This window comes from Stigmatopora argus, chromosome 7 (assembly GCF_051989625.1).
Source record: "Stigmatopora argus isolate UIUO_Sarg chromosome 7, RoL_Sarg_1.0, whole genome shotgun sequence".
Taxonomy (NCBI): Eukaryota; Metazoa; Chordata; class Actinopteri; order Syngnathiformes; family Syngnathidae; genus Stigmatopora; species Stigmatopora argus.
In genome coordinates, this window is record NC_135393.1 from 19,691,174 (window position 1) to 19,710,221 (window position 19,048).

Here is a 19,048-nt window from a genome sequence, read left to right on the forward strand (position 1 = left end):
GAACTTTGATCCATCTTTATACTAACTGTTTGTCTGTTTTTGCACACTTCAGAAGCAATAGTAACACGGTAGAAACGGTAAAGAGAATAAAAATAAATACTATAGTTAAGCGCGGTGACGTAGACCCAATGGTTTGCTCCCCGCCAATGACTACAAAGTAAAAGAAAAGACCAATGACGTAGAAAATGACGTAGCAATAACAAAACCCGGAAGTCTCCACGAGGTGAACCTGGATCACCGTCTGGAGTGCTACACAACAGAGGGTCGCCGATTCCGTTCCAGAAGGAGCACCTTCTTCCACACGCGTTGTTTTTCCCTCTCCGTGTCATCTACGTTCTACATTGTTGCCGTTCTGAGTGCTCTACGAACCCCCCGGATGAAAGTGCCACCAGGTGAGCTAGTTTACTTCTGGTTAGCGACTCTGCTACTGTGCTAAGCTAGCTGTCAAGTGTCAACAGAAACTATTCCTCTAAGTGACGATCCCAAAACGTCAGCAAAAATGGCAACGCCACCAGTTTTCACATTAAACTGGACGCCCAATCATCTTAGAAAGACTTTATTGCCTGTATATGCTACTGTTATTTCCACCCGTAGTAGGTATTAGGTTTAAAAATGTGAATGGAATTAAAACAGTTAGCATATTTTTAAAGAGCCAATCAAAATCCCTCAAATGATACCTAGCTTATGCAGTTCCATTAACAAATGTTACATCACCTATCAATGACCCAACTGTAATATTTTGATGAAGAGTTCAAGCACTTATTCATGTTTTTCAAATTGGACCGGTTTGTTTACTTTGTAATTTGATGCAGAGTTGTTATTGACCTAACAATTCCAAAGTTGTCTCAAGAGACATTTTGTTGTTTTTCTTGACGGCTTAAACTATAAAGCCCCGTTTTGTGTGCCATGTAAGAATTACTCAATGATTCATTTTCCGTACCGCTTTTCCTCACAAGGGTCGTGGTCAATAAGTATCGAGTATATTAAGTCCATGACTTTATTTTGATTTCAGGATGGCCGGCGTGTTCGACATTGACTTGGAGACTGAGGATGTCAGCGATACAGAGGTTTGTCTTTGTCACAAACTAGTTTCCCTAAAGTGTTCAAAAGGCTTGAAGCACCTCTAACTTGTATTATTACGCTAACTCCTTGTGATCCATTCTTTCCCATCCTTAGGATGATGTTTGTGACGGCACCATAACAGAGCCAGACAAGTGAGTTCAATCCTTCATCTTTATGCTTCCACTCAGTTGCTAATCAAATGAAATATCATTTGAATGTCAAATCTAGTGGCTTAAAAAAACAATTTGAATCTGAAAAACTGGTTTGGTAAGTGCATTGGTTCATGTATCTGGTCGCAACGTTACAAATGTTAATTTTTTTTCAAAATACAGTAATCCCTCGATTATCGCGAATTCACTACTTAGCGATTTTTTTTTACGCTATTGATTATTTAAACAAAAAAATGTTTTTTAGTTCATAAAAATGTGAAAATCCACACTGAAACTCATAAGTGGAAGCCATTTTTGCTACTAGCACTGAAGAGAAAAAAAAGAAAGTTATGATAGGGGGGACCCTACTTTCAATTATTGCGTCCGTTTCTGGTTTACATTAACCGCAATATTTGAGAGATTACTGTCGTCATTTGATTTTAACAGCTGGATATTTATATTTTTTGTTTTGGCTTTTTGATCCAGTGTACAGAAAGAAGAAGTGGAGCTGACCAGTGAATTGGTCAACAGGGACAGTGAGCGAGTCGGACCGGATTTCTTTGAACTTCTGAGAGTACTTGGAAAAGGAGCCTATGGCAAGGTATTTTGGCTATGTCTATATGTGTGTGTGTGTGTGTGTGTGTGTTTGTTTGTTTGTTTGTGTCTGGGTGTGTCTTTTTCCATGTTTGCCATTTTGGCTCCAAACCAATTTCAGACCTAGGTTCCACAATAATGAGTTAAATGTGACCTGAGGTTTTTCAGATGTAAATAAGTACATATATGTTTAAAAAAAAGTTGCATCCACGGGCAAGATACAAACTTTACCCAACTAGTGTGCAGTGAAAAAATAATGCAATCTAGTAAAGCGTCTTCAAGTGCTACCACAATCCACAACATTGTTATTCTTATTATTGTAATCATCACGTTTCTGTTGGATACCTTTTGAACACAGATTCTGTGTGAGTGACCCGAAGGCATCTTTCTTTTTTGTTCAGGTTTTTCAGGTGAGAAAAGTGCAAGGCGCCATGTCCGGGAAAATCTTCGCCATGAAAGTCCTCCGAAAGGTACTTTGAAACGTAGTCTTTAAGCTCCCCCTGGCCGGAGAAAGGCTCCAAATTTCTCTCTCACCATTGAGCTCTTTCACATGTTCCTAATTCAGGCGAAAATCGTGTGCAGCGCTAAAGACACGGCCCACACGCGAGCCGAGAGGGAGATCCTGGAGACGGTCAGACATCCTTTCATAGTGGATCTTCTCTACGCCTTCCAGACCAACGGGAAACTCTACCTCATATTAGAGTATTTAAGTGGTAAGAAAAACGGACTTTGATCCAATCAAAAAGGTCGGCCCATTGAGGCCGTCGTCAACACGAGAGCGAGAAATGGGGGGTGCAATTTCCTGTTTTGAACCAATGGCTTCTTCACCGTCGGCCTGTGACGGTACTTTTCAAAATTGGAGCGAAATCTGAATTCATGCGTTCATGCTTCCAGGAGGAGAGTTATTCATGCAATTGGAGAAAGAGGGCATCTTCATGGAAGACACGGCTTGGTATGGATTGTCTTTCCTCCATCTAGTATTTTATCCACTTTTAATTTGTTATTGGGATAATTATTAGGAAAAGGCTGATTTTCATTTTTGCGCGTTTCCTTTTTGTCGTCCCGAAATACTTGGTGGTTTGCAAGATATAGTTACCTTTGCGCTCTTTAATATTTTGTTTTTGTTTACATGGTACACGGCATTAGAATTTAAGCAATCTGGATTTTAGACTTGTTTTTAGCAAACATGTCAATTGAATGAAGCCGTTTTTTTGTGTTCAGTTTTTATCTAGGAGAGATCATCCTTGCACTCGGTCACCTCCACTCCAGCGGAATTATTTACCGGGACCTCAAGCCCGAGAACGTCATGCTTAATTACCAAGGTACGATAAAATAATGCGCTTTGGACTTCACTCCATGCATTTTAGCCATTTTTCAGGGTAAGAAACTAAAAGTCTTCTTCTGCTAGTATCCTTTGTTCGTACGCTTTCCAGAACATTCTGCAGTACTTGCGCAAGATGCTAATTCTTAAATGCAGATCTGCCAACTCCTCTGGAGTTTACCGTACTTGTCCGATGACAGGTGCAATTGTACTCACGACTGCACAATTTTTTTCCCTTTTCTCCTCCATTTGCATTTTAAGGACACATCAAGTTAACAGACTTTGGCCTGTGCAAGGAGTCCATTCACGACGGAATCGTCACGCACACCTTTTGCGGCACCATCGAGTACATGTGAGTGTCGGCGGCTCGCTCACTTTTCGGCCCACCGCCGCTCTTTGACCCACTTTCTGGTCTGCGTCTCAGGGCACCGGAGATTCTGAGCAGGTCGGGCCATAACAAAGCCGTCGATTGGTGGAGTCTTGGAGCTCTCATGTATGACATGATGACCGGATCGGTAAGACGGAATTCGGTGTTGGGGATGCTAGAGCCATGTTTGCCAACCTTTTTTTGCATGAAAAAAAATCTCATCTGAAAATCTTTTCATTTAAAACTATGACGCCTACATTTAAAATAGTCATTGTCGTCAAAGTTTTATCAGCAGGAATCACAGAGACCTTGAAAAATCCCATTTTTCACCCTGACCTAATGTCACCAAAAGTTCATGTCGCGGACACGGTTTGAGTTAATCGCATCATTTTATGACTTTTCTCCAAATATGACTTCAATCTAATATTACCACCCCCCCCAAAAAAAAAAATGTTGTGCTCACACAGACTGTCCGTTTTTTGTTGTGAAAAAGTTTGATGGTGTAGCCATGTTTCTCTTTTTGCGAGTTCAGCTTTTCAAGATAAAAGCCGCAAACTGCGCCTACTAAATACTTGTTAATTTCTATTTGTGAGAGGCGTAAGGCAGGTCTGGTCAGAGCGAAGTTCTCTATCCTACTCTTGACTTTATTTTTGACACCACTTGAGCTTTGGAAGCAGCAATCTCATTTGAAATGCATGACTTTTGAGACAGACTAGACAAGGTTTTTGCATGAATTGTGATGTTATCACAGTCATTTGCTTTCTTTTCTCCTGGCCTTCTCTTCTAGCCTCCGTTCACGGCAGACAACCGAAAAAAGACCATTGATAAGATCTTGAAATGTAAACTTAATCTGCCTCCCTATCTGACCATCGATGCCAAGGACCTCGTCAAGAAGGTCGGTAACACAAATACCAGCAGCAAATGACTTTTTACGTTTGTTTTTAAGCACGGAATAAGTCATGCACAGTAAATTTGTAAAATTCATTTCACATTTTATGACAAAAAGTTTAAATATTTCTTTTTTTTCCCTTTTCCAGCTGCTAAAGAAGAATCCAGCCCAAAGACTTGGCTCCAGTAAAGCAGACTGTGCAGAAATTAAAGTACGTGACTGGCTTTTGCCTAACCTCTCGTAGCGCAGATATTAAAGATATGGCAGCCCTAAGTGGAATGTAAAATTGTAGCCTTGTTCAGGGCTGGGCAAACTTAACTATTTCACCGTGGGCCACCCGTAGTGGGTGCTGGGGTGCTTTGCTTACAACCTCCAAAGGGGAAAGCTTTGCACAAATATTGTGTGTCACAAGTGCAATCAGTGGATTGCTGTCAGGTGCTTCTTGTTTCAGCCCAACCCCCGTTGCTTCAACTCTCTTTCTGTGGACCAAAAAGCTGCCCCCACCCACAGCCAACGGCCCTTGAACACCGCTTTGCCCACCCAGCCCTGGTGTAGACCGTGGAAGTCAGTCCAAGACTTTTTTTTGGGACCTATTCAAAATGTAGCAGACTTTTGACCATTTTGACCCATTTAAGAGCACCTTGATAAAGTTGAAGCATTGGACGGACATATGAAGACGTCGCATCCCATGAGACTTGATTTAACAGGGGTGGGAAAACTATTCCACAAATGGCTTTGCTTCTAAGCTCTAAAGAGGAAAGCTTTGCACTAATATTGTATGTTGCAAGTGCAATCAGTGGATTGCCATCAGGTGCTTGTTGTTTCAGCCCATCCCCCGTTGCGGCAACTCTGCTTCTGTGGACCAAAAAGCTGCACCCACAGCCAACAGTCCTTGAGGACCGTTTAGCCCACCCCCGGTGTAGACCGTCGAAGCCAGTCCAAGACTTTTTTTGGACCTATTTAAAATGTTGCAGACTTTTGGCCTATTTAAGAGTGCCTTGATGAAATTGAAGCATTCTACATATCCCTTTGCCCATAAATAATTATGTTTGCGCAAAGTTTCCCTAGAAAACTAGTTGAAATGTTGGGATGGATGGCTTTGACGCTGGAAAAACAAAAATCCAAAGAGACAATTTTAGTGTGAAAATGTCATATTTTTTTCTTAAAGGGACATCCATTCTTCAAGCAAATCAAGTGGTCCGACCTGCTCGCTAAGAGAGTTGAGCCACCGTACAAGCCACAGCTGGTAAAGCATTTGACATTTGGCTCTTGTCAACTATTGTTAACGTCAGATTCTCCATCTGTTCACTTCCCTTTTTTTTGGTTCCCCTTTGGGACGAACGCCTTTGCATCCCGCCGTTTCTCCGTCCTCGCAGCATTCCGACGAGGACGCCAGCCAGTTTGACACCAGGTTTACCAGACAGACGCCAGTGGACAGTCCGGATGATACGTCACTTGGTCAGAGTGAAGACGTCACTTTTGCCGTGAGTAGTTACCCCCACCTTAAATAGGCTTCCACGACATAAACATGAGCGGCCGCCATTTTCCTGAAGCCAGTTTTTGCACGGCAACGCTCCCGTAACATAACATCAACAAATTTAAATCAACTTGGATTACGATGCAGACACACTCAAAAATACCTTTCACTAAACGTAATTCTAATTTTGTTTAAAATGTTGATACCGGCTTGGCTCTATTTGCCCCGCCTCCACCCTGACTTTCAGATGCAACCTACTGAGGGTTGTTTGCTTTTGTCTTCCCTTCAAAATATTCCCAAAATGATGCACACAAATGTCCTCACAATAGGATAACGCACGGCCACTTGCCAACAAGAAGTAGTATATACGCCTCTCGTATTAGCCATCGCTCCGCCATTTGCACTGACTTACGAAAAAAAACACTGAAAAAATGTAAGGCTCCGCCCAGTGCTCATAGAGACATTACACGACGGGAAAGAGGGTGGCCATGACGCCGTATGCTCGTATATCAAAATTTCTCTCATATCTCAAGATCAATATTTGCCCAAAATTTGACTCGTATCTCAAATTGCTCGTATGTCAGGGGAGGGGGGGAGGGGCACTCGTATCTCAAGGTATTGTTTCTATTTTTGATTCCTTTCTTTCGTGACATTTGCCTGTGGTGGACTTTGATTCAGGGCTTCACCTACGTGGCTCCTTCGGTCCTGGAAAGTTTAAGAGAAGGTTTCTCCTTCGAGCCCCGAATGAGGCCCGTCCGGCGACACAACAGCAGCCCGCGCACGCCCAACAGGTAAGGAAGCCTCCATTTACCACAGTACAGTACAGCATATATGGCATAACTCACGAACTCTTCCTATTTTGCTTTCCAGTCCTCTGAAATTTTCCCCCGCCGGCCCTTTCAAATCCAACATGGACGGAGAACCCGGACATTTCTCCCCCATCTCCCCCCCGGTCACCCGTCCGAGCGCCATGCCGCTGGAGAACGGACCGGCCAGTATGCCCATCAAGACCCCCGCCAGAAACAAAAAGGACAAAGGCCACCGCAGATGAATCTCTCTCTCTCGCTGACTTTTTCAGCTTTTTTTTTTTTGAAAAGGGGTAGGTGAAGAAAAAAAAGAAGAAAAAAAAGATATTTTTGTTTCAGGCAAAAGGGGGATTGGTCGCATTGATGGATTGGCACATACAAAGGTATGCTAACGTGTGCTTATGCAAAATGAGACAATCACATGTAATATTAATTTATTTTTCACTCTATCATGTCATTACAGTACATAAGATAAAATATGGACGTATGGACAAATACTTGGAGTTTGTTCATACAAAAAAAATAAACTGATGATTCGTAGACCGTCGCAGGAAAAAAAAAATTGTTAGCAAAGATGTGCTAACATGGTAGTGCGTATGTTTTGGGTGCAAGCTAAGCAAAGTAGCCACCGTTTTTGACGTTTCCTCATTTTTAAAGGCTTATGGCAAAGACCGCATTTTTTTCTCTATGAATTGAAATGCAGTATTTTTTTTCTTGATTCAAATTTTGACTCGTTAGCAACACTTTTCTTTCAAATGCTTTATTGACGTGAGCCTTAATTATTTCTCCCCGATGAACAGTGTTGCCTTTTTTGAATCGCCCTCAAGATAAATGCCAGAATTTAATAAGACAATTCTAATGCAATGAAGAGACCCCTTGTATAAAAATCAACTGATTTAAGTATTTATAATATGACCATTTTTTTCTTTTGTTTTGTTTACCATCTCTTTCTTTATTTGCGACAGTGTTACCATAAGATATGTAGTTGGTTTGATTGTGTCAAGTTCTATATTTAATATATAAAATTGGCGTTGAATCTCACGATAATTGTATTGGTACGAGAAATATTATTATGGAGTGGATTTGAGTCGAATTTCCTTGAGTCACATCACTGAAGAGTGAATAAAAACAACTGCTACCATTTGTGCACTTACTCTTGTGCTTATTTTCTTGGAAGAGTTTCTTTTTATTGATTGATTTATTCAAAAGCTTCAGTCCTCTTTTGAAATGAGACGGGTGCTTGTTTTTGTTTGCGGTAAAAATAGAACGGATGAACCCAAATGAATTTGCATGAAGGTGAAAGTTAAGGGGGGAAAAAAATCACCATAAAACAAACATTGTTAAAATAGATTCCAAACATGTTAAAAATAAAAGATTAAGCACCTTTCCTCAAAGTCTAGTTTTTCGAGGTGTAACCCATATTCACACTGCGATACAACAATAATGGATTCATTTTACAGTTCAATTCTCAATGTGGAAATGTCTGAAAAATTGGAACAATATTTGTCGTGGCCTGACAAAAAAAAAGACAAAAAATACATCATCCAAATAAACCATTTTGGCCAGTCTTTAATTTGAGCATCAAACGTAATACAGATTTCGATTTGATTTTCTCCAGCTGACAGAATTCTGCTCATACTTTTCTGTCCTCCAAATCTATTTTTATGTCATGTTTCTTTTCCCCCGAAATTGATGTCCTCCACTCTGGACTTTCTCTACCAATGTTTTCTTTTCCCAGCAGATGGCTCTAGTGTCTTGCCACTCTGCCAAAACTCTCCTGTCCTCACAAACTACCATTTGACACATCTAGTTCCATTTTTTTTTTTAATTTTGACCATGTTTCGTCTTCCCAATACATGTAGAACACGCTTAAAAGTGTATTTACTGCCCATCCACCACATTTTCTTAACCCGGCGACCTCCGTGTGAGTTTTGCATCAATGAAGGACTTGGCAAGGCTAATGTAGATCCCCCCCAAGCCCCCCCCCCCCCCCCCCCCCCCCCCCCCCCCCCCCCGCTGTGAGGCATTTGTGGAAATTCCAGTTCATACTTTCACTTCGGTCTGACGGGAAAGCACATGGTCTCCGGGAAAAAAAAGAAAGAAAAAAAAGCCCCACTCGCTGCTCCGTATAAAACAAGAGGAGGATGTTGGAAGCCTCCCACTCTGTTTCCCTCTTTTTCCCCTCTTTCTTCATCCTTCCCATTGGAGCTGTGGTGGCTGAGGAGGGAGGACATGGCCTTTGCTCTCTTCCTGGTTCTTCTGGCCACTGGATTCTCCATGCACCTCAATCAAGGTAAGTCACAACTAACTTAACTATTTTTTTATTTGGTCCTGACGCTATTCAAATCTGGAAAAAAACAAAAACCAGCCCAGGATTTTCCCGGTCGTTGCTCCTGTCCAAATTCCATCAAGTTCCTCAAAGGGAACATCTCGGATTTCCAAGTCCTGGAAAAGCGACCGGCGTGCGACCAAACGGAACTCATGTAAGTCAATTCAACTTTTTTTTGCGGTCGTCCTTGACGCCTCCGACTTTGAATTTTGCTTGGTCTTTTGCTTTGGTCAGCATCACCGTCAACAGGCCGGGCAACGCCACCGAAGAGGTCTGCGTCAATCCACTGGGAAGACTGGCCAAGGCCTTTTTTCGGTGCTGGGAGAGGTAAGAGCGCTCCTCAAACTTTGGCCTCAACTTTTACTCGATGGCACATTCCACAAATGACATCATCTGAGCCTCCTAAGAAAAAAAGAAAAGATGTGAGCCTGCAAATGAGCCCTTGAGCAACACTCCAGATGTTTCGTATTAGTTCGCTGGCCTATAACTGGACAACCCCCCCCTTTTCCCCCCCTTTTTTTAAGGATAAACAAAGACGAGAAGCGGAAGATGGAGTGCATCGAAAGAAAAAGAAGGGCAGAGTGAACGGGCGGGAGGTCTTCGAGGAAGGAAACGCCTCCGGGGTTTCCAACAACGCCAACTTTTTTTGGGACACTTTGGGAAAACAAAAAGTACAAAAGGAGCCCAGAAGTGAACAAGAAAAGAACGTGTCCATTTATGCGTGCATTTTTATTTTTTTTTAAACAAGTCTCCACTGTTTTCAAATGTACTTTCTGCTATTTATGTATATTTATTGTATAGATATTTCTTGACATTGATGGATTTTGAGTATATTGTCTGCGAGCCTTGTGAGGATAAAAAAAAAGTATGATAAATGCTGTGTATTAAACCTTTAGTGAGGATAAATGTCATGATTGCTTAGCATCTGTTCCTACTTGGCATATTTGAACTCTAATAATGAAAGCCTGACTTAATGATAGCGTCATTATTTTGTTGCGCAGAGCCAAGTTGACTTTGGAAAGCAATTGTTCACACAAAAAGAAGACTTTTTCTCTTCAGTATACGCTAAGGAGATCTTGCATGATTGCCATTTAAAAATGCCCTGGAGAAATGAAAAAAAAACCGCAGCTGTGTGTTGGATAGGACATATTTAGAAAAGAGCTCTGCACAATGTTAACATGAAGAAAGATTTGCAACAGCTTTGTTTAAAACACACCACATTTTACAAAAATGGTGTGACAGTCCATCTATTTTCTAAGAATATCTGGCCAGGGAATTCTGTCGAAGCGCTCCTTGGGGTCATCGGAGGGTCACAATATTGACCTCAGTGTTGGAATATTTCAGAGTGAGTTGATGTCGGAGTGTACTGGAATTTTCCATTGGAGCTCAAATGGAATATTGCAATAATGCAATATAATGCTAGAGACTTCAAAACTAAGGATCTCTTTTCAAATTTAGGTTGGATTTCAGCTCTGCCTCGTTAAAAATCACAGTCTTACGCGCTCGTTTTAAAAGGAAAATGAACAATAAACCATTTTGGGGGGGGGGGACTTGTGGATATTTAAAGTATCAAATTGCTGTCCTCCCAATTTCACAATGGTTACGAATACGATCCCACCAGGAAAGCACCATAGCCAATATGAATTTGACCCCACTGCTCACATTCTTTGTCCATTGATGGGATTTAAGGACAAACATCTTACAGAAATCCTTACAGTGACTAGTAAAGGTTTCAAAAATGCAGATACATAAAGGCATTCCGCTGTGCTGTATTGGATATTCCACAGCATTCCTCGTGATTGCGCAAGACGGAAGAAGGCCAGCTGACAGGACGCAAGCTTACGTCGACGTTTGCGACCGCCACCCACAAGAACGCCTCGTAAATAACAATGGAATGGAATGCCTATTTTGTTATGAATGACATGCTTGTGTAAAATGCAATAAGGATATGTCAGGTATGAATAAACTTGCTGGGGATTTGTTGGATGACTGCAAAAGGAGAAGAAAATAGGAAACATCTCGCCCTTGCCAGGCTACAAGGCCTGGAGTCGTCGTGCAAATCTACCAGGATATTGCTTGGCGATATTAAAAAAGTGCCATAACAAAATCTTTTTTTTTTTTTTTACTGCTGCTGCCAATTATTACACGGCAATGCCTTTACGCCGCAGTGGATTTCTCTCCTAAGCTTACTTAAGATCTTTTGTTGTGATCACAGTTTTTTGGGGTTGTTTTTCAAAACACAGTCTCACTTAAATGCTCGCTTTGTCTCAGAACAGAGACTATTTTTTGCCGTCCGTCCATCCAAATACGGGTTAATGAACGGCTGTTGGGGGACGGTTTTACGTGGCTTGGTTGGAGGGCCCCCCCACCTTCGACCCCGCCGCCGTGGAGATGGCGTTCCGCTGCTGAGACGGCGGAATACGCACGAAGACGTTGAAATCCTCCCGGCTAAGCCCGGCTTCTTTATTTCGCTCTACTTGTCGCTGAATTTCAATGTGCTCTTTCTCGCTGACAACATGATGACAAAAGAAGGGGGGGACGACAAGTAAGACCCCCTTTTCCCCCCAGCGCAAACACACGGTGACAATCCCCTCATTATCCAAACCTTAAAATAATGACCCGAGGTTTTTGTTTTTGTTGAGATTTAGGGACAATTGGGTTCATTAAAAATGGACTTGGGTGATTATCTTAAGAGAGAGACAATCCACGGTAGAGGAAAAATAAAATGTATTTATAAATATTCATAGTAACTCTAGGAACGTAAACTAGGTGACTCAAAAAAAAAGTTAAGCCTTTAGTCTGCTTCCTTTTAGGCCGTGCTTTGAAAGCAAAACATGGTATGCACATACATTTATTTGTTTGTATAGATGTAAACTCAAGCCCCATCTCACTAAATCCTATTTTCAAATGTTCCTTGAGAGCCATACTCGGAATTTAAAAGTCAAAATACATGTGCATTTTTGAGTCATTTCACCACTTTTACAGGCCAACAAGTCTCTGAATTCTCTTGACGCTATTGTTAATCAATGAGTATGCATGCAGAAAGGTCTGATTAAAAAAAAAAAAAAGAACAGTGAACTCCATATTTTAGCTCAGAGCCGTACGGACCCATTCAAAGAGCCACATGCGGCTCCTGAGCCACAGGTTCCTGATCAGCATTCCGTCCAAATCACATCATGTCTAGCTTGGCTCACTGTAAGAAGGAGTCACGACTTGTGTGGGGGGAATTGATGAAGCTTTTCACTCCCAACTCCCATTCCAAGTGTATCGAACAAGCCCATCGCACTTGAAACCGTTTAGCGAGAGGAAAAAGACGGGGGTCAGGACCCCATTTGTTCCCATTTAAGAAAACGTCATTTCACATCAGACGGTTAATTTTTCAGCCACCCGAGCTGTGTTCACCGCCGTCATCGCCGTCATCGCCGGTCAGCGAAGCACATGTCATGCCATCGGACAGGTGTCAAATTTGACAATAAATTGTCTTTTTTTTTCCTCCTTTCCTTTTTTTGGGGGACACTATTTAATCTGCTCCCGAGCAACGAGAACACCTCCTTAAGTTTATGTAACCAATTTAAAATAGATGCGTCCTTGGAGGGACTTTTTTTGTTTTAATGAAAACATTTACTTCTTGTAATAGCTGCACTGTGGCATGTATGCAAGTGTTGGAATGGGACACAAAGTCGAAGCCTCGTTCGTTTTGGATCAAATAATTTATTGTGAACAGGTGTGGCCATCAGTTTTAGGCTACCTAGTCTGAGAAAAACACGTTTTTCTTCTGAAAAATCAGAAGTTTGCGACTCGTTCTGTGGAAAAGTCAATCTGTCACTTTCCCATTCATTTGTATACAAACGCCGGGCCCCCAAAGATGACGTCAATTGGGCGCAACGACACGGTGAATGCGTCGCTTGATTGCAAACACACGCGGTCGCTCCAAAGTTGCCGGAAGTCTGTCTAAAACCAATCGGTGACTTCCTTTACAGCCGAGTTTGAGTATTTTGTTTGCACTTGCACAAGACTGCTAATCGCAAATGCGACATTCTTGTCATAAATGACAAAAATGGGTCCTAATGGACGCTCAAAACAGCGCACTCCAAACTAGAGAGGGCTGCAGGTGGTTGGCTGCCATTATCTGAAAAACATCATCAGTTTTGTGGACGACGTCCTAATGATTGACTGACAACAACCTACACACACACGCACGCAATCTTGTAAGTACGAAGCACAATATCACCATTTACGATCTACATCAACGTATTCATTATAAGCCTCCTAAATGACCACCTGCTAAAGTCAAATTGTTTGGGTAAACACCGCTCTAAATGTTTAATTCAACGGATGTTAAATCCACAATAAACAAATGTTGGGTGATAAAGTGGTTAGCGGTCGGCCATGCAGTTCTGGAACCTGGGTTCGATCCCAGGTGGGTCCTCAAGTTTGCATGGGGGCTCGCCTGTGTGGCTTTTCTCCGGGTACTCCGCTTTCCTCCCATATCCCCAAAACTAACAGTTTGAACACTCTAAATTGCCCCTAGCTATGATTGGTTGTCCTTTGTCTCCTCGTGCCCTGCCATTGGCTGTCCCAAGTAGTTGCCTGGGATAGGCTCCAGCACCCCCTTGTGCGGATAAGCGGTTCAGAAAATGAATGAATGAATGAAAATGTGTGCAATGTAATTGATTTTAGAGCAGAAAAAACCCCAAAACAAAATTAAATTAAGCACAAATCTTGCCTGATGAGCCCAAAGCAGTGAAAGAATTTGAAATGCGTGTAAATGTTGAGTGCAGGTGAAGGTTGAGGTGAAGCCTGCTAGAAAAGAGAAGAGCTAGACAGCTCTCTGAGATCAGGAAGAATTAAATAGCTTGAGACTTGAGTGAAGGTGCAGAAAGCAGGAGACAGCTGACAAGGGATAACCATAGTATCCCCACAACCCCCCCCCCCCATAAAAGCGAAAAGGGCCAGAGAAACAAGCTGAAAATTGCTGGGAAAGTTCCAGGGAGGCAAATGTGAGGAGGAACCTTAACCAATAGGAGCCTTTTAATGATCTGGAGCGTGAGAAGAAAGCCAACACCATCTCATTTCTACCGTACTTCAAATGCACCGACGTTTTAGCCACAGAGTAAATGAGCCTACAGTCAAATTGACAAAGTTTGGCGCCCGTCTGTTATTTTCACGCACTTGTTTTGACGGAGCTTGTTAATATGGTAAATGGTGCACAATCAACTGTCCAAGTATTTTTCATGTTTGCGGCAATAATGATCTTTTTCCCACTGCCCACGCCAGAGGTGGCGAACATTTGGCTCTCGAGCCGCGTGTGGCTCCCATCCAAACGGCTCATATTTTGTATATAGTGTGGCTTTTTGCCTCGTTTCATGTTTTTTTAATTCTGTCTTAAAACACAGTCCAATTCATCAGGGCCAAATAAATTGGATTAAATAAATAATTTGGCAGATTTTAATTTTTTTTATGCTTCTTTTGACACTCACGGTTTCAAATTTTGGCTCTTTGTGTCTAATTTTTTGCCACCTTCGGCCGACGGCTACTTTAGTGGCTACATGGTCGATTGGTCGGCGGTCTTTTGGTCGACCGGAAGGTAAGTGATAATTACCATTTAAATGGTTGCTCAAATTCCCTAAATACAAAGTGTGAATGAGTATTTAGTCATACTTAATGCCCTAGTAATTATTAGGCTAAAGAAAAGCTCCAAATTTCCCGGACTTTTATTGTTTTTTTGTTGGAGAACTTGTTAAGACCCTGACTGACGTCTTAAAGGGACAGCGCATGAACATACAAACTCTTCTACACTGACACGTGGGCTCAGTGAAAGTGCTCATGGCCATTGTTGGCTTTTATTCATGCGTAGACCGTGTTGTTTTACCTTGTTTTGTCGCCGGTCTTTTGGTCGTCGGTCTTTTGGTAGCCTGTTGTTTGGGTCCGGGCGACCAAAAGACCGGCGACCAAAAGACGGCGACCAAAAGACCGGCGACCAATCGACCGCACACGACTTTAGTGATAGCGACTAGCTAATGTTCGCACCCGTGTACTCAATACAGTAATCGTGGCTAATGTAGACCAGACATGCCTGCGATAATCGAAAAATTGTTAAGTAGCTATTATAGCTAATAGCCAGAGTCGCTTCTGCTTACCTGTTTCAAAAATATATATGTTTTTTTAAAGATAATTAATAGCAGAAAAAAATGGTGAAGTAGTGAATTGGAAATAAGTGAAGACGTGATCACCGAGGGATTACAGTACACACAATTTTTTTAATCATCATTTGTAAAGAATTGCAAATTCCAATTGGATGCACAAATACATATTTCTAAATAGCTGGCCGGAGTACTTTGGCTTGATACGCCCATTTTCCATCTTTGAATTCCCGTGGAAGGATCCGTCGTCATAAAGGAGACAAGCCAGCCAGCTCCCTCCTCTATTCCGAGAAGCCAAAATGTCAGCCGGGGCGCCCCGCATATGGATTTTCTTCCCCCAAGCGCAGCCAGTGGATAAAAAGCTCTTCGGCCGACACGCCAACCACACCCTTAATTGGCTGAAAAGTCCCGGGTGGCCAATTGGAGCCACTCGGTCCAACTGGGCTCAGATCTGGTCTGGGATTCCAATCGCGCTACACTCTCGTTAGGAGCCAAATAACTGCAATCAGGATGATCCTCTTTTCAGATGGTTAATTTATGCCATCCATTAGCCAAGCGTATCCCGACTCCGCCGTACTTTGGCGTTTAAAAGCGGAGATTTCCATCGAATCGAACGATAAAAAAAGTCGCAAACGTTCACCTGCTCGTCGACGTTAACGAGTCCCCCCCCCCTCCATCCCCGTGGAATTCGCAAGTAGACGACGCTGGTGCTAATTGGGGGACGGCAAACGTCCCGCCGAATAATAGCCGGAGTGGCGTATCGGCCTCGGCGACCCGTCGTGAGCGAATTCACGCTCACGGGCGATAAAGTGGCCGTTCCATATTCATGGCGTTCCTCAAAAGGCGCCACCCGACTTAATGAGCAATTAATGGTATTAGCGATAAAAGGTGCTAGCCTGGCCTAGCCTCACGTCGTTGCCTTCACTCAATCAGCCCGGCGACGGCGAGCCCACCCGTGTGACCTCCACTAATTGAATCAGCGACCTGATTTGTTCCCATTCCCTTTTTTGCAAATTGCAGTGCACCACGTTTTCTTTTTTTCAGGCCAGAAATGAACGCATGAACACCAACGTACTTTCTGTTTTTTCCTTATTGGGATCAATCCGGTGGTCAAGGGCTTAGCGCCTCAGCCTGGCAGTTCTGGGGTCGAGGGTTTGATCCCAGGTGGGTCCTCGTTGGGTGCACTTTGCATCTTCTCCTCGGGCTGCCTTGGGTTTTCTCCGGGTAAAGCCGTTTCCTCCCACATCTCAAAAACATGCATGTTAGGCTAATTGTATGCTAAATTGCGTTGTAATTGTAATAGGTTCTTTGTCTCATTGTGTCCATTTTGTGCAGTTTATCCCGATGAGGATTGCGGGGGTGCCGGAGCTAACGATGCGCTGGAAGCGAACGACAACCAGAACTGGTCGCCAGTTGATCGCAGCGCGAAAGGAAAACTGTGAGTCCATTTTATTGTGCTTTTTCTAAAATGTTTTTATGTAAAATCCATTGTAGAGCAACCTTTTCCAAAGCAAAATCTTGAATCTCAAACGGTATTGGATCACTTTAAGTTGGATAAGGGACAGCACATGAACATATTCGTATCCATCTTAGTGAACATATGTATATATATATATATATTTCATGCAACACGCTTATTTATTTATTTACTTATTTATGACCAATTTGTTTATGTCTAGGGTGTCTTTTGCTGTGTCTGTATTCTCACCCTCTTGCGACTGACAGTGAAATTTCCTCAATACGGGATATATCAAGTTATTTAATCTAATCTAATTTAATATATGTAAACATGTAAGATTTTAGCCGAGGGCTTATTTTCATCTTCAGTTCCTTGTGTAGGTTGAACTCTGACGCACGCACGCACACAAACACACAAGTAGCGTAGTTTTAATGTTGTGAGCGTTGAGTGTCTCTTAAAATGGCGTTTCGGCTAAAACTAATTGACGCTTTCTCGTGAGGCTTTTTTTCCAAACTCGGCGCTCGCCCCCTTTTAAAGTAACCACAAAAAACTAACAAATTTTAAGTCAATGAGGAGAGAGCAAGGAATGCTGGGAGATGGCATCAACCAGACTTATTGCTGTCCTTCAAAAAGTTTTTCAAGGGAGCCAAAAAGACGCGAAGACTCGGGACAAAAAAAATGGAGAAAGTGGCAAATTCCATTGACGGCGGCAGGGCCAAACAACAATGGCGCCGCACAACAATTGGCGGCCATGCCCGTTGGAGACGGCGCCATTGACTGCGGGCCAAACCTGGAATTTAGGGGACAATGAAGAGTCGAACACTAACCGCCCCCCCGCCTTCCTCCCCCCAGAGGCAGATTTGACTCCAGACTCGGGGAAAGGATTTTCTCTTTTGAACCATTGTTGTTTTTTTTTTGCGAGGAGAGTCAAATCAGCAGAGATTGGAAGATATCCAATCGGCGTGTTGCATAATGAAGGATTGTACATCTTGGCCAGGATAATGATGTCTCGGGCTGTCGGGGGATTTCATTACCAATCCATTTTACTCCTGTGAAAAGATATTGTTTCCATCACAATTTCTCTTCAGACGTCAGCTTTCGTTTCATCGTCTGCATAAAAAAAGGAAAAAAAAAAGAAGGGTCTCTGGAGTATGCAGCCATTCACCGTGGTGATGACATATTTCGCAGGAAAGTCTCAAATATTCTTCTTGCAAATGCATACCTGTCAACCTTTGCCGATAACTGCCCTTATAAATGATTATGATTCAATCCCTTACAAACCCCCCAAAAACCTTACAAACAGCGTACGAGCATGCGTGTCCAGTTCAATATTCTTGAGCTCTAATGAAATGCGCTTATCGGCAGTATTTATTTATCTCCGAGTGTATTTACAGTATATGGCTGTCTTTTCAAAGATTGAAAAGAAAGGCCACCGCGGGGTTAAAGCCCTTTATCAGAACACCAAGTTCTCCTGGAAAGACCATTCGGCATCACGCGGGACTCTGACACGCGTCGTTTGGTTTTAGCGTACTTTTAACCTTTTAAAATCGATTTAAATAGAAATTTCCAACGGAATTCCCATTTCCATACGCAATTTGCTTGAGTCGGCATTATCCGATTTCTGCCACATTTTTTCGCCCGGCGCTATTAAAACGCCGCGGCCACGATATCGATTGCACTGGCGTGTCAGCATTTCCTTCTCAATTTCTCCCCAAAATGACTACAAAAGGTACTCGGCTAAACTGGACCTGCACAATTGAATTTGAGCTTCTATTCAGGAATTAATTTTCCCATGGAATCCACGCAACCGTCACGGAGCGTATTGGTTGTCCAATTGTGCGGCTGGAATGGCGCACCTACCATTCTTCACCTGTCGCACGCCACCACGAAAGATTTCCAGAGATGGATTGTGAAAGAGTATACATTGTGGTGTCGACAGGGAGGTGAAATGTTGGCAGTTTTCAAATGAGATGATTAGCGCGGCGGCCATTTGCATACACAAACATCAAATCCTATTGGACGGCGGCCGGACCTCTGGAGGGAGGAACGGCGCCGACGCTCCGTCTGACCTCATTAGCGGTAGCACGCCGTCCGCATTCGCTCTTGTAGTTATGGAACTTTATCCGTGGGTGAGTGAGTGCCAATGCTGGTCCGAGGGCCCCTCCCCTTTTTCCAATGACTATTCATCACCAAAATAGGGGGATGAATCTCATTGGACTAATTGATTCTGTACAGGAATCGTCGTTAATGTAGACCAGACATGGCCGCAATCAATGAAAATCTGCAAAATAGGGTCACCCCTATTTCACAAAAAAAAAATAATAATAACTTTAGTGCTGAGTTCTAGTAGCAAGCGGAGGACAGGGGAGTGGCTTCTGCTTGTGAGTTTCAGCATGGATTTTCACATTTATGAATTAACCCCAAAAATTTAATTTAAAAAAATTCTCCCAGA

At 42.7% G+C, this 19,048-nt stretch overlaps 3 protein-coding genes across 3 annotated transcripts in view; all 3 read left to right on the forward strand.

Annotated features, from left to right (window-relative positions):
* Positions 1-200: 200 nt before the first annotated feature.
* LOC144077697 (ribosomal protein S6 kinase beta-2-like) lies at positions 201-7,806 on the forward strand. The gene is made up of 16 exons (XM_077605613.1): positions 201-392; positions 1,013-1,067; positions 1,177-1,214; positions 1,698-1,812; positions 2,207-2,275; positions 2,371-2,518; positions 2,700-2,757; positions 3,027-3,127; positions 3,388-3,478; positions 3,551-3,641; positions 4,281-4,388; positions 4,531-4,593; positions 5,551-5,628; positions 5,759-5,866; positions 6,538-6,650; positions 6,730-7,806. Exons 2-16 carry the CDS (start codon positions 1,014-1,016, stop codon positions 6,908-6,910), a joined length of 1,416 nt encoding a protein of 471 aa, XP_077461739.1. The 5' UTR covers positions 201-392; position 1,013; the 3' UTR covers positions 6,911-7,806.
* Positions 7,807-8,813: 1,007 nt separating this feature from the next.
* Positions 8,814-9,905, forward strand: LOC144077698 (uncharacterized). Its single transcript, XM_077605614.1, has 4 exons — positions 8,814-8,958; positions 9,034-9,148; positions 9,229-9,321; positions 9,519-9,905. The coding sequence occupies exons 1-4, from the start codon at positions 8,898-8,900 to the stop codon at positions 9,577-9,579; spliced, it is 330 nt and encodes a 109-aa protein (XP_077461740.1). The 5' UTR covers positions 8,814-8,897; the 3' UTR covers positions 9,580-9,905.
* A 3,031-nt stretch (positions 9,906-12,936) lies between these two features.
* The window catches only part of sorcs1 (sortilin-related VPS10 domain containing receptor 1), a 93,905-nt gene continuing 87,793 nt past the window's right edge, over positions 12,937-19,048 (forward strand). The window contains exons 1-2 of the mRNA XM_077604401.1: positions 12,937-13,202; positions 16,473-16,575. The gene's annotated coding sequence lies outside the window, so the exon portion shown is untranslated. The remainder of the gene's footprint in view (positions 13,203-16,472; positions 16,576-19,048) is intronic.